The following is a 15,975-nucleotide window of genomic DNA, read 5'->3' as shown; positions in this document are numbered from 1 at the left end:
ATCTGTGGAGTGATAGTGAGTTTTCGCCTTAACCCTGTGAACTTCTTTACAGAAAGTTTCATTGACTGTTATCACAGTGCCGACTAAGAGAATAAGTGACAGCGGTACTAGTAAATCTATAAAGAAAAGGAAAGCGATCGAGTTGGATCAGAAAATTAAAATAATAAGGATTTATGAAAATGGCCAAACATTAACAAGTATCGTGCAGAATTCAGATTTGTCAGCGGCAGTGGTGAACACAATAAAGGAGAAAGACAGAATACGAGAAGCAATCAGCACCAATGAAGGTCAACTATAATAATAACCAAGGCTACGAAATATGTAACAGTTTTCAGTTCAATAACATGCGTTTTTTCTTCCTTTTATGTTTTCTTATGTGTCACTCTGGCTACTTCACCGCTGTCCCCAGATAAAGTTTTTAATTGAACTAATTAGAAATACGGTCCATTCCGGTTATTTGGGACACATCGGGACTAGTGCATTTTGGTCCGATTAAGCGGCTGCCCCAGTTATCCGAAGTTTCGCATAAATAGTTAAAAATACAATGTACCCCCGCCCCCTTTACAATTGGTTCACTGTACAATCAAATCACATTACGACGAACTCACCATAGTAAAGTACCGTTCACTATACGATGTGTAGTAAGCACCGGTCATTGTGATCACGTTTGTGAATTGAATTTTAATTCTATTAAACATCGATTCTAATTAGCAAAAATAGGAAGAATATTATCCACAAGCTATAAAAGCACAAATTTACCCTTTATTACCTTACCAATTAAAAAAATTAAATGATACGTGAAAATCGGTAGAATATACGTGATAATTGGAATAATTAATACGTACTGCAATATGTACATACGAACTAGTTGACATTTCTGTTCACTGACATTTGTTGGAGGTTAAAATTTAAAACAGTAAAAAGATAAGCAATCAATAACAAAGAACACGGCACACACAAATTGCAAGTAACACGATAAGCGCAAGTGAGAACGGAATAACGAGTTACAAAGCTTTAAAATAGGAATGAAGAGAAGATCTGAAAATTAATTTTTTATATGACTGAAGATTTCATGGAAGTGTAAACACATTTCACCATAATAACCCACAGAATTCCAGCTGTCGGTATTATTGCAAATTCAATAAGATCGAGTTTAGTGTCCATTTATGAGATCGAGTTTAGTGTCCGTTTATGATAGATTTCTCTAACGGAAAAGCCCAATAAACAGGTGACTGCTAATTGTTTTATGGTTGTGACCTCCAGAATTTCGACCAAACCACGTGGTACCGTCGGAGACAATTGTAGGGTAATCTCCAGTGCTGCGGTCTCCTGCCCCGATTAAACGGCATTTTGTCCCAATTAAGCGAAGTAAACCCTGGCTATTTTCTCGATTGGTTTCTGTTTTTTAAGATTTGCCCCAAATAAACGGCTGCCCCGATTAAACGGTGGCCCAAATAACCGGAATCCACTGTATATAACTATTTTTCTTCATTCTTCTGAGGATATTATGTGGTTTTTGTAATTTTGGCAGATCGGGGAAATAGTAACAATACTTTATTAGTCATTCCCGAGTTACGTGAAACTTGACTTATGTAAGAAGTCCTGGAATGTATCTCTTATGTATGCCGGGGACTTACTGTATTTTTGGATTAACCAGGAAATCGATTATCCAGGAATATTTTTTTACCATCTATCCCGGAAAATCAAGAGTCTACTGCATAACATTCACAATTTGTAACTTATCATAACTAATAATTTTTCAATTTGCATTTATTATATTCGTAACATTGCATTTATTGTATTCATTACTAAACAAGAAATATTCACCGGTTTCAAAGTTTATTTAAATTAATGTAATTCAATCATGAAAGCAGAAAATCCAGAGAAATCAACTTAATTTTTTATTACTGCAAGGTTATCAACAATAAGTCTTTTTACATTTATCAATTTTGTTGTTATCAAAACATAATATCTTATGATGTTACGGATGACTTAAAAAAGAATAATAATTTATTTATTAATTGAGAATTAATATTAACAGTAAAAAATTATACAAGGAAGCCAGTTTATACAGCATAGAAAAAACAAAACCAAACTCAGTATTCCCAAGTGATCACCTTCCCAAGTACTACTAACCACAACTAACTCTGCTTAACTTTGGTAATCAGAAGAGAAATGTTGCATTCAGCCTAGTATGAAAATTTGCAAAAAAAAAAAAAAAAAAAAAAAAAAAAAAACACACAATACTGGACATATGGGGATCGAAGCCACAACATTTTGTTTTATTAGCATGATGCTCTAACCAAATGAGCAACAGACAAAGGTAAAAGATCTCATGTGCCTGCTGGACATAAGGCCACTAAAAGAATTCACTACCTACCATAATTAATATTAGTGTATATCAAATTAAATGAATCCAGTATTTTTTTTTAATTACCTCATTAACTGCAGCCATTATAAATGAACGATATATCACAAGATCTGCAATTGCAAGCAATACCCAGAAGAAAAAAAGGATTCCTGAGGACTGTATACCATGTCTTCTCTGAGCAATGATAAAACCTAGAACCAGTAACTGAAAATGAAAAGTTTACATATTAGTAATCTGAATGAAACAAAAAAATTAAAATGGAAAAAAAAAAAAAAAAAACTGCACTCAGACTGTCTGAAAAACAAAGTAACAATAAATAATCAATTTCTTTCTTACTAACAGAAGGATACAAGGATGTCAAAAAACTTTTTCTTACCTTCAAATCCAAAGTTAGGCAATACTCATATTACGTTTTACAGAACAAAATGGGTTTCTCAATTTGGAAGCACCGTAAAATTTTACTAACTCAGACTGCCATTTTTTTTTTTTTTTTATGTATACATTTATTTAAAATGGAAATTTTTTTTACTAAATTAAATTAATTATACAATTCCAAACTTTTTTCAGAACATTTTACTCAAATAGAGAAATTAAACTTAATGCAAACATGCAAACAATAATGCACTGTTATTGTTGGATAATGCACTTGCAAATCCTTCCACTGAAATTTTATCAAGATGACTATGGCAATATCACTATGGCAACACCTTCAAATACAACTTATTTGAAGCCAACACAACTTATGAATCAGAGTCATATGAAATTGTAAAGGCTTGTGTTGGGGGAAGGAAAATAAAAGCATATACGTGTACCTGTTCAAAGTTTTCAATAGTGAGCTGGATAAAAGAGGAAAATATGTAGTGTCCAATATAAAGAATTACAAAAAAGAAAGTGAAATTTACAACTGCGGTGAAAGCTAGAATAAAGTAAAATTTGAATACAGAAAATGAATGCACATGGGGGGGGGCTATTAAATGATGACATGGTAGTATTTTAGTGAATACTAATTTTTAATAAATATTGAAAATATTTATTAATGAATGTGTGTGTGTGTGTGTGGGGGTGAGAGGGGAACTGCCAAACCCTGAGTAACTCCACTAATAACATTAGAAGCCTCAGGAAACAAATTTTATTAATAAAATAAGCCCAAGAAGAGTAGTAGACATTAATAGCTACTCGCACATCTCCTGCCATAAATTATTCCTTAATTTATGGCAGGATTCTGCAATGTTCCAATTTATACAGCAGTTATTCATGTGAATCCAGTATCAATGGCTTTACTTAAATCTATTAAATATATAAATTTTTGTATATATAATTTTTTTTTTTTTTTTTGCATCTGGTTCCTTTTCTTCATCCTTTGCAACTCCCCATCACCTTCTATGAATAAGAGAGACAAACACTCTCCAGTATGCGGGACCTCCCCAAATGATGCTTTCATAATTATAGCTAAATGTTTGCTTGCCTCTTTCGTTGCTCCTTTTAATATAACCAAATGGATTTCATCAGCTCCATGTGCCTTATTCACTTTTAGTTTCAACAATTTCTCTTACACTTTTCTCTTAGTTATCATAAATCATACAGCTCCCAGTTGGAATTAGGTATACTTAGCATCACCTATCCCATCAAGCATGACTGTAAATTAAAAATTTCAGGTTGTTAGCAACTTATACAGGATTATCAATAGTTATTCCATTCATATCAAGTGGACCAATGTAGTTCAATTCCTTTCCTTCTAGTTAACATAAGCAAAAAATTCTTTGCTACTCTTCTAGTGTGCTAAGGTAGATTAAATTCTTTTAATCTGCCTTGGCATCCCAACACCCTTAGTAACTTGATATTGGGCTAGTTTATACTTCTTTATTGTTCATTATTCATATGGAATCAAGTTGAAAGATAGTAAAAAAGGATAATAGTTTCAGAGATGTAAGAATGTGGCTCTACAAGACCAGACTTGATATCATATCATGAAGAAAAAATATGAAGAAAGGTGATGTAAGAAGAAACAGCATTTCAATGGGGAAAATCTCGAGGCAAAGCAAGAAGTGAGAAAAAAAAAATTAGGAAAAAACAGTTACTTCAACAATGAACTGATAAAATATTTTTGCATTCAGAAAAGGAGAAAAATGACATTATCAGGACCTTTAGTTGAAAAATTTCCAATTTCTTCAAAAAAGACATCAGTGTGGGGGGGGGGGGATCTTACATGTGATCAACACATTAAAATTGTATTATTCATATTCTATTTTGTATTGTCCATTAACATTATCATTTTTTTTTCCCACAATGTGCATGTCCTAATAACAACCAAATTAACAGTTTAACTATGGTAGATATTACATTCTAATTTAATAGCGCAGGTAGATAAAAGATAAAATTGTATGAAAGGCACTGATCTCTCAAACGGGGTACCACTACAAACTGCCTTATACTGCACTACTAATTAATAACACTTCTCTAGCCCTGCCTTCCACCACAGATAGCCATTTCACTGCTTGCTGGAACCTCAGCAGCATCTAACAAGAAGAATAGAACCTAACAAGAAGAAATGTCACTAAGAAATTGGAGACTGGTAACAAAGCACGAACTATGGAATTGATGAACTTTCTGTGTTCCTTTGTGCTGCCACTTACATTAAACTTGGCCATTTTTTTTTTTTTTTTTTTTTTTTATATATCAAATTATATTGCTTTTTTTATTTTATTTTATTTTTTTATTTGTTCATTCATCATGCCAGCCTGTTCAGCTTTTGGAAAACTAACAGAGCTTCAAAAAAAAAAAAAAAAAAAATCACAGAATTATGGTTCAAATAATGACTATAATTCTATCCCATGAAAGTTAATCATATGTAGAATTACAATAACGTGGAAATTAGTGTAGAATTAAAAATCAAATGAAGCAATATTTTACATCACAATGGTTTTTTACATAAAAATGTTTCAATCTATGATAATGATAATGTAGTAGTATTAGAGGCTTATGATGCAATAGAGCAAGCTTATGTAGCATCAGCCAAATGGAAAAAAAAAAAAAAAAAAAAAAAAACATTTCACACATCCTATCCCTCTAAACTTTTGTCCAGTTCATCCTTGAATTTATTTAAGCTAACAAGTTCCACGAGGACAGATGGAAGTTTGTTCCAGCAATCAACTACCCACTGGCTAAAGGCAAATTTCCGCACATCTATTCTTGTTATTTGGTTTTTAGGAGCATTAGCAACTAAGGCCATATTGTTCCGGGAATATGCAGTGGTCATTTCCTTGACCTTTCCGCATCCTCCGTATTTGGTGGTGACGGGCTCGAACCCCGGTCTAATCAAGAAGCGTGTGCTACGCACTGCTGCTCCTTCCCACCTGGCTACGGAGGCGCCCACATCTATTCTATAACTGCCTTTCTCAATTTGAATTTATGCTGCCTCAGGTTCGTAATCTGAGAGGAAGAATCCCATCAGAACTGAGTCTGCTCAACCCATTCAAGGCCTTATACACCTCAATCAGATCACCTCACAGGTGCCTAGTCTCCAGATGCTGCAATTTGCAGAACTTAAGCATTCTTGGTAAGACCACCGTTTTGTTGCTCTCACCAATCTTGCTGCCCTTCTCTGTACTCACTCAAGAAACTCTACATACTTCTTAAAATGAGGCCTCCAGACCTGTGCACAATACTCAAGGCGTGGCCTGACCATTGCCTTATACAAAGGGATGATCACCTCCTTTTCCCTACTAGCAAAATTCCTGTATATCGTTGACAATACCACATGACCTGCTCTGGCAGCCTGTCTCCACAGCTCAGAAAACTTCATATGCGACTGCACAATTACCCTAAGGTCTTTTTCATTCTCTACCACCCTGAGTGTGGTAGAGAATGAAAAAGTTGGTATGTTTCTCTTGGGTTACTGCTACCCATATGCAGTAGCACACTATCATTACTGTCATTAACAACCCTGCCAACCTTCGACAATAAGCCTGATATATCTTCATCAATATCATTGATAAATATACAAACCAACAGTGGGCCCAACACTGAACCCTGGGGGGCCTAAACTAATAACAGTAGATGAAGAGCAACATCAAATTTATTACCACTGTCTTCTCCCACTCAACCACCCTTTTATCCTTTGTAGCAACTTACCTTTAATACCATACTGCTCCAATTTGTACAGTAGTCTTCCATGTGCAACAGTGTCAAAAGCTTTCCTGAAATCCAAGTATATGATATCAAAATTATTTTTTGCATTCAACTCCTTTGTAACCACATCATAGTATCCAATTAAATTTGCCAGACAAGACTTACCCTTAACATACCCATGCTATGTCTGAATTATTACTGCAGTCTTGTCTAGATGATCCTCCAATGCATCTTTAAACAGTAACTCCATTATTTTCCCCAGAACAGAAGTTAAGCTAACTGGTCTGTAATTAATTATGTCACCATTAGATCTCCCTTTGTGAATTGGGGATACATTTGCACATTTCCAGTCCATGGGGACTTCCCTTGAGGAAGTCCCCATGGAAGCAAGGAAGCTTCCATAATTATGGATAAGGGTTTACTTACTTCCTTTACTGCCTACTTTAATATAACTGGATAGATCCCTTCCACCCCAGGTGCCATTCTTATGTTTAACTTCAATTTCTCCTCCACTTTGCTATCAGTTATTACAAAATCATTAAGCACCCTGTTACAGTCTGATAAACATCTGTCATTTTCCACCCTTAATAACTCCTGAATATATAGATGCAAAATACTCATCTAGATTATCAGCTAAATGAGCAGGATCATCAACACTTGAACCATCAATATCAAGTGAACCTATCTGATTCATCCCCTTCCTTCTAGAGTTTAGAAAACTAAACAAGTGCTTACTGTTTTTCTTAGCATCCTTTGCCATATATTTCTCATAATCTTCCTTTGCTTGCCTAACTTCCTTTGTGACTTGATTACAGACTAGCTTATATCTGCCATAGGCTTCTGTGTCGTCTGATATTTTTATGCATCCCGTGCATTTTTCTTCTCTGCCACGAGTCTCCATTCATCTGACATCCATTTAGGCACCTTGAACAGTATTTCTTAATTGGTATGAAAACCTAGTAGCATCCAAGATTACTTCCTTGAATGCTTACCATTTAGAATTTGCTGCTGGCAACCTCTCCAGTTGGTCCCACAGTATACCATTTAGAAACTTGCTAAGACCAGCGTAGTCACTGTCATGGAAGCAAAAACACTTCGCCTTACCCCTGATGGTAGTAATATCTTTAATAAATCCAACATCAGTACACCATGATCATTGTCACCCAGTGGTCCTTTTATCTGCAAATTCGTAATGCACAAATAATCACTGCTGATAACCAGATCAAGATTATTACTCTCTCTGGTTGCCTCTCTAATGTGTAGCTATAGAAAACGATCATCCAATAAATCCAAAAAAGTCTTGATAGTGTGTGAGTGACCAAATATCTGGTCAATATCTGGGAAGTTAAAATCTTCCATTATTAGACAATCTGATTTACTGGTCCACTATTTCTCTGTATAGTCATTTGTTGCACTCATCAGAGTCATCACGATTAATGAATACATATAACTTGACAGGAGATAAGAAAGTCATAACGTAACATGGAGATAATATTCGATACTGAAATACATATATATAGTGTTATAATTGTATTGGGATATAAGTTTAGGGTTATATTTTGTATTGGAATTTTATTTGAAATTGAATAGAAATCATGACTCAGCCAGAGAAGCAAAGCAAAAGACTCAAACTATTGGGAGTGCTGTGGCTCAGGGGAGAACTGGGGGGGGGGGATTGTCCTCTGAATCACAGCCTTTTGAAATGCACTGCTTGTTAGATGTTTTTGGGCAATCAGGAACGGGACATGATATTGTCAAGGAATATCTTTGTGGGTACACGATGTAAGGAAATCAGGCACCAACTCAGCATTGTTATGGGACTATATGATGAGAGCTTGAAGGACAAGGTGGATGCCCTCAAAATTGAGAGGCCCATCAATCTTTCAGCTGCCCACATCAATGCTAGAGCTTGCACTTGAAAATCACACAACACAGCAGCAACCCCCAAGGCAGAATGCACTGGTCCCAAAGAAACTAGTTGTTGTCGGTGTCTCTATTGTCAGGGAAAGGGGAAACATATTGTGCAAAAAGGATAGGTGGAACAGGACCAGGGTATGCCAGGGGCAAAGGTTGATGATGTTGTGGAGCAGATATCATCTTTTAAGGGCCCAAAGGGTGATCACATTGTACATGTTGGCACTAATGATATTAACAGTAGGAGACCGGCGGAATTACTTAACAAGTACGGGTCAATGGTCAAAAAAAAGCCATCAGTTAGGGTTGAATTTGAAAGTGTCTGCAATTCAGCCCAGACACGATAGGAGGGAGTATATAATGAGAGCCTTGTCGATCAATTAGGCCCTGGAAAAATTGTGCAAGGCTCAAGGAAGTAGAATTTTTTTTCAGCCCGGTCTGCACTTGTTAACAAGAGAGACTACTTCTACAGGGAGAGGATATACTTCAGAAAGGGTGCAAGAATATTTGCTGATGCTATCGAGGCAGTTAGGTGGGTCGGAAAACTGCTTTCTTGGGGAGGGGGGATATGTGGACTAATAGATTAACAGTAGCCGCTGGCAGAGGTGAAAGTGATTCATGCACTGCTTCTATTAAAATGCAATTGAGCAGCAGCCTGGAAGGCAAGGCAATGGGGATTTCTAGGACTGCTGGGGGTTATAGTGGAACAAGTAAATACATGGGCTGTGTTAGGGGTAACTAAGAGTAGAAACAGGTGCATGTACACCTATGCTAGCAGTATAGTGAATAAATTTGATGAACTTGAAGTGCTAGTCAAGACATCAAAGACAGATACTGTTGGGATATCAGAGACGTGGTGTCACACAGACATAAGCAGTGCAGAATGGGAATTTGGAGAGTACAATGTGTACAGAAAGTACAGACAGGACAGGAAGGGGAGGGATTATGCTTTTAGTTAAGATACACAAAATCTAAGGAAGTGCATCCAATTGATGCTGGTGGACACAATGCAATGTTGAGTCTGTTTGGTGTGACAAACACTGGGAAAGGAAAAATGAGTAGGTGTGTGTGTTATAGGCCTAATGAATCTGATGATTATAATGAGCAATTGTGCAGAGAAATACAGTGGGTAAGTAAATCAGAGTGCCTTATAATAGGGGATTTTAATTTCCCAGAGATTGACTGGAATCTGTGGGTTGGTCACTCACACACTAACAAGGCTTTTATGTATTTATTGGATGATTGTTTTCTACAGCAGCATGTTCTGGAGGCAACTAGAGGGAGTAATACTCTTGATCTGATTATCAGTAGTAATTCCTTGGGCATTAAGAATCTGCAGATAGAGGAACAAGCAGGTGGCAATGATCACAGTGTGCTGAAGTGGAATTTACTCAAAGAGGAACTACCATCAGGAGTAAAGGGAAGGGTTGTTGATTTCGTAAAGGTGGTCTGAGACAGTATTTAAAATCTATACGATGGGACCAACTGATGATGTTACCAACAGCAAATTCAAAATGGGAAGCATTCGATGTTACCAACAGCAAATTCAAAATGGGAAGCATTCAAAGAATTTATCTTGGAAGCTACTGGGCTTTACATACCAACTAAGAAATATTACTCAAGATTTAGGCCTAAATCGATGTCAGATGAACTAATTACACATGTGGCAGAGCAGAAAAATGCATGGGATACATATAAATTAACAGGTGACACAAAAGCCTATGATAGATATAAGCTGGTCTGTAACCAAGTCACAAAGGAGGTTAGTCAGGGAAAGGCAAATTACGAGAAATCTTTGAAAAGAAAAAAGCACAGAGTTCTTTACTTATGTAAATTCTAGAAGGAAGGGGATGAATCAGATTGGCCCACTTGATATTAATGGTTCAACTATTAATGATGCTGGTTTAGTAGCTAACAAACTAAATGAATATTTTGCATCAACATTCACACATGAGGACTTATTCAGGGAGGGGAATGCCAGCAGTATTAATCTATGGCAGTAAGGTAGATAATCTTGTAAAGGGGCAAAGGTTGATGACATTGTAGAGCGGATATCATATTTTAAGGGCACAAAAGGTGATATAGTTGTACACGTTGGCACAAATGATATTAAGAGTAGGAGACCGGCGGAATTACTTAGCAAGTACAGGTCACTGTTGAAAAAAAGCCGTGAATTAGGGTTGAACTTGAAAGTGTCTGCAATTCTGCCCAGACACGATAGGAGGGAGTATATGATGAGAGCCTTGTCGATCAATTCGGCCCTGGAGGGATTGTGCAAGGCTCAAGGGGTAGAATTTTTTTCAGCCTGGACTGTACTTGTTAACAGGAGAAATTGCTTCTACAGGGATGGGATACACTTAAATAGAAAGGGTGCAAGAATTTTTGCTGATGCTGTCGAGGCAGTGTTAGGTGGGTCGGAAAACTGCTAGTTGGGGGGATACAAGGACTAATAGATTAACAGTAGCCACTGGCAGAGGTGGAAGTGATTCTTGCACTGCTTCTATTCAAATGAGCAGAAGTCTGAAAAACAAGATGCAGGATATTTCAGAGACTGCTGGTAGTCATTGCGTTACAAGTAAACACATGGGTTGTGTTAGGGTAGCTAAGAATAGAAACAGGTGCATGTATACCTGCGTGTACACCAATGCTAGGAGTTTGGTAAATAAATTTGATGAATTTGAGGTATTGCTCAAAACATCAAAGGCAGATATTGTTGGGATATCAGAGACGTGGTGTCACACAGATATAAGTAATACGGAACTGGAATTTGGGGAATACAATGTATATAGAAAGGATAGACAGGACAGGAGGGAAGGAGGGGTTATGCTATTAATTAAGAAACACATAAAGTCAAAGGAAGTGAAGCCAGTTGACATCGATGGACAGGGCAGTGTCGAGTCAGTTTGGTGTGACATAAGCATAGGGAAATCAAAATTGAGAGTAGGAGTGTGCTATAGGCCTAATGACTCTGATGAGTATAATAATATATTGTGCAGGGAAATAGAGTGGGCCAGTAAATCAGAGAGTCTTATAATGGGCGATTTTAATTTCCCAGATATTGACTGGAATTTGTGGGTTGGTCACTCGCACACTAGCAAGGCTTTTGTGGATTTATTGGATGATTGTTTTCTACATCAGCATGTTCGTGAGGCAACAAGAGGGAGCAATACTCTTGATCTGATTATCAGTAGTGATTCTTCATGCATTAAGAACCTGCAGATAAATGAACCACTAGGTGGCAGTGATCACAGTGTGTTGAAGTGGGATTTACTCAAGGAGGTAACTACCATCAGAGGTAAAGGGAAGGGTTTTTGTTTTCGTAAAGGCGACTATGATGGTCTGAGACAGTATTTAAATTCTATACAGTGGGACCAACTGATGATGTTACCAACAGCAAACTCAAAATGGGAAGCATTCAAGGAACTAATCTTGGTGGCTACCAGGCTTTACATACCAACTAAGAAATATTGTTCAAGGTTTAGGCCTAAATGGATGTCAGATGGACTAATGAGACATGTGGCAGAGAAGAAAAATGCATGGGATACATACAAATTAATGGGTGACATGGAAGCCTATGATAGATATAAGTTGGTCTGTAACCAAGTCACAAAGGAGATTAGGCAGGCAAAGGCAGACTACGAAAAATCCTTGGCAAAGGATGCAAAGAAAAACAGAAAGGAGTTCTTTACATACTTGAACTCGAGAAGGAAAGGGATGAATCAGATTGGTCCACTGGATATTGATGGTTCAACAGTTGAGGATCCTGCTCAGGTGGCTAACAATCTAAACGAGTATTTTGCATCTACATTCACGCATGAGGAGTTATTCAGGAAGGAGAATGATGTAGGTAAAGTAAACATTGGCAGTGAGCTGGATGATTTTGTAATAACTGAGAGGAAAGTGGAGGAGAGATTGTTGAGGATAAACATAAAAAAGGCACCTGGGGTGGATGGGATCTATCCAGTTATATTAAAGGAGGCAGCAAAGCAACTAAGCAAACCCCCTAGCCATAATTATGAGAGCTTCTTTGGACTCAGGGGAGGTACCCATAGACTGGAGATGTGCAAATGTAACCCCAATTCACAAAGCAGGATCAAAGTAATTATAGTAATTATAGTAATTATAGACCTGTTAGTTTAACTTCTGTTCCAGGTAAATTAATGGAGGCACTGGTTAAAGAAGCACTGCAGGATCATCTAGACAAGAATTCAGTTATAGCTCAGACGCAGCATGGTTTTGTTAAGGGCAGGTCTTGCCTGACCAATTTGATTGGATACTATGATGTAGTCACAAAAGAACTGGATGCAGGGAATAACTTTGATATTATATATTTGGATCTTAGAAAGGCTTTCGATACTGTTGCACATGGAAGACTGCTGCACAAATTGGAGCAGTGTGGCATTGGAGGCAAATTGCTGCTATGGATAAGGGGATGGTTGAGTGGCAGAAGACAGAGAGTGGTAATCAATGGACACTTCTCAACGTGGACTAATGTTATTAGTGGAGTTCCCCAAGGTTCAGTGTTGGGTCCATTGTTGTTTTCGGTGTTTATGAATGATATTGATGATGGGATATCAAGTTTAATGTCTAAGTTTGCAGATGATACAAAGGTTGGCAGGGTCGTTAAGGACACTACTGACGCTATGCTGCTGCAACAGGATCTGGAAAGGTTGAACAGATGGGCTGAGAGGTGGCAAATGAAGTTTAACATTGACAAATGTAAAGTACTACATATGGGTAACAGTAACCCCAGAGCAATGTATCAACTCTGCGGTACTACACTGACAGTGGTGGAGAATGAAAAGGACCTGGGGGTAATTGTGCAGGCAGATATGAAGTTCTCTGAGCAGTGCAGACGAGCTGCAAGAGTAGCTCATGGTGTCTTGTCAATGATATACAGGAATTTTTCTAGCAGGGATAAGGAGGTGATTATTCCCTTGTATAAGGCAATGGTTAGGCCACATCTTGAGTACTGTATACAGGTCTGGAGGCCTCATTTCAAGAAGGATGTAGAGCTGCTGGAACGGGTACAGAGAAGGGCAACAAGATTAGTAAATGGAACAAAGGGTTGCTCTTACAAAGAAAGGCTTAAGTTTTGCAAATTACAGAGTCTGGAGACTAGGCACCGGCGAGGTGATCTGATAGAGGTGTATAAGGCTTTGAATGGTTTGAGCATGCTCAATGCCAATGGGATTCTTCATCTTTCTCAGAATAATCACCTCAGAGGGCATAAATTCAAATTGAGGAAGGACGGATGTCGGATAGATGTGCGGAAATTTGCCTTTGGCCAGCGGGTGGTTGGTTGGTGGAACCGACTTCCATCAATTGTTGTTGAAGTTGATAGCCTAAACAAATTTAAAGCTCAACTGGACAGGTATTTCGAACGAACGGAGGGGTGAAATGGGAGAGGGTTTCTTTTTTTTTTTTTTTTTTTGGCTGATGCTGAATAAGCTTGCTTTCTTGCATCATATGCCTCTACTAATGCTAATGCTAATAAAAGAGTAAAGTGAAGAAGAAATTGAAGATAAACATAAGAAAGGCAACTGGGGGTGGATGAAATCTATCCAGTTATATTAAAGGAGGCAGAAAGGGAAGTAAGCAAACCCTTAGCCATAATTATGACAGCTTCCTTGGACTCAGAGGAGGTACCCATGGACTGGAAATGTGCAAATGTGATCCCAATTCACAAAGAAGGATCAAAGGGGGTTACAGGTAATTAATATTAACACATGTTAATTTAATTTGTTCCAGGGCAATTAATGGAGGCACTGGTTAAAGAAACATTGCAGGATCATATAGACTAGACTTCAGTTAGCTCGGACACAACATGAGTTTGTTAAGGGGGAAGCCTTGTATGATCAATTTGATTGGATACTATGATGTAGTCACAAAGGAACTGGATGCAAAGAATAATTTTGATATCAATAATTTGGATTTTAGAAAGGCTTTTAATACTGTTGCACATGGAAGACTGCTGCAAAAATTGGGGCAGTGTGGCACTGGAGGCAAATTGCTGCTATGGATAAAGGGATGGTTTAGTGGGACAAGACAGAGTGATAATCAATGGACACTGCTCTTCGTGGACTAATGTTATAAGTGGAGTCCCTCAGGGTTCAGTGTTGGGTCCATTGTTGTTTTCTGTATTCATTAATGACATTATACCAGGCTTAATGTCCAAGTTAGCAGACAATACGAAGGTCAGCAGGGTTGTTAATGACACTAATGACAGTATGCTCCTCAACAGGATCTAGAAACAAAGGAACTGGATGCAAAGTAGTCACAAAGGAACTGGATGCAAAGAATAATTTTGATATCAATAATTTGGATTTTAGAAAGGCTTTTAATACTGTTGCACATGGAAGACTGCTGCAAAAATTGGGGCAGTGTGGCACTGGAGGCAAATTGCTGCTATGGATAAAGGGATGGTTTAGTGGGACAAGACAGAGTGATAATCAATGGACACTGCTCTTCGTGGACTAATGTTATAAGTGGAGTCCCTCAGGGTTCAGTGTTGGGTCCATTGTTGTTTTCTGTATTCATTAATGACATTATACCAGGCTTAATGTCCAAGTTAGCAGACAATACGAAGGTCAGCAGGGTTGTTAATGACACTAATGACAGTATGCTCCTCAACAGGATCTAGAAACGTTGAGCAGATGGGCTGAGATGTGGCAACTGAAGTTTAACACTGACAAATGTAATGTACTGCATATGGGAAGCAGTAACCCCAGAGTAATGTATCAACTCTGTGGTACTACACTGCGAGTGGTAGAGAGTGAGAAGGAACTGGGGGTAATTGTGCAGGCAGATATGAAGTTTTCTGGGCAGTGTAGATGGTCTGTAAGAGTAGCTCATGGTGTCTTGTCAATGATATACAGGAATTTTTGTTGCCATATACAAGAGGAAATTATCCCTTTGTATAATGCAATGGTCAGGCCACACCTTGAGTACTGTATATAAGTCTGAAGGCCTGATTTTAAGAAGGATGTAGACCTATTGGAATGAGTTCAGAGAAAGGCCACAAGATTAGTGAATAGAACAAAGGGTTGCTCTTACAAAGAAATTTTGCGAGTAGGATAAGGAGGTGATTATCCCCTCGTATAAGGCAATGGTGAGGCCACACCTTGATTTCTGGAAGCCTCATTTTAGGAAGGATGTAGAATTGCTGGAACGAGTACAGAGAAAGGCAATAAGACTATTGAAGAGAAAAAAGGGGTGTTCTTATGTAGAAAGGTTTAAGTTTTGCAAATTACAGTGTCTGAAGACTAGGCACCTGCGAGGTGATCTGATCGAGGTGTATAAAGCCTTGAATGGTTTGAGCATTCTCAATGCTGATGGGATTTTTCCTCTTGCTCAGAATAATCGCCTGAGAGGGCATAAATTCAAATTGAGGAAAGACATTTGTAGGATAGATGTGCGGAAGTTTGCCTTTAGCCAGTGGGTGGTTGATTGCTGGAACAAACTTCCATCTGCCATCTGTAATTATAGAAGTTGATAGCTTATACAGATTCAAGGCAGAACTGGACAAAATTTGGAGCAAGTGAATGCCTGAAGTGAGAAGG

General features: G+C 37.8%; 1 protein-coding gene across 3 annotated transcripts in view; it reads right to left on the bottom strand.

Moving 5' to 3' along the window:
* The window catches only part of LOC150074975 (ATP-binding cassette sub-family C member 1-like), an 889,139-nt gene that overhangs the window by 798,609 nt on the left and 74,555 nt on the right, over positions 1-15,975 (bottom strand). For all 3 annotated transcript variants that reach the window (XM_090388347.1, XM_090388349.1, XM_090388348.1), the window contains exon 4: positions 2,438-2,575. In XM_090388347.1, coding sequence (XP_090244473.1) covers positions 2,438-2,575 — 138 coding nt within the window. The remainder of the gene's footprint in view (positions 1-2,437; positions 2,576-15,975) is intronic.

The sequence above is a fragment of the Mastigoproctus giganteus genome, chromosome 14, assembly GCF_048544385.1.
Source record: "Mastigoproctus giganteus isolate SK-2022 chromosome 14, ASM4854438v1, whole genome shotgun sequence".
NCBI lineage: Eukaryota > Metazoa > Arthropoda > Arachnida > Uropygi > Thelyphonidae > Mastigoproctus > Mastigoproctus giganteus.
The sequence above is the reverse complement of the archived record's forward strand: the minus strand, read 5'-3'. Positions and strand labels throughout refer to the sequence as shown.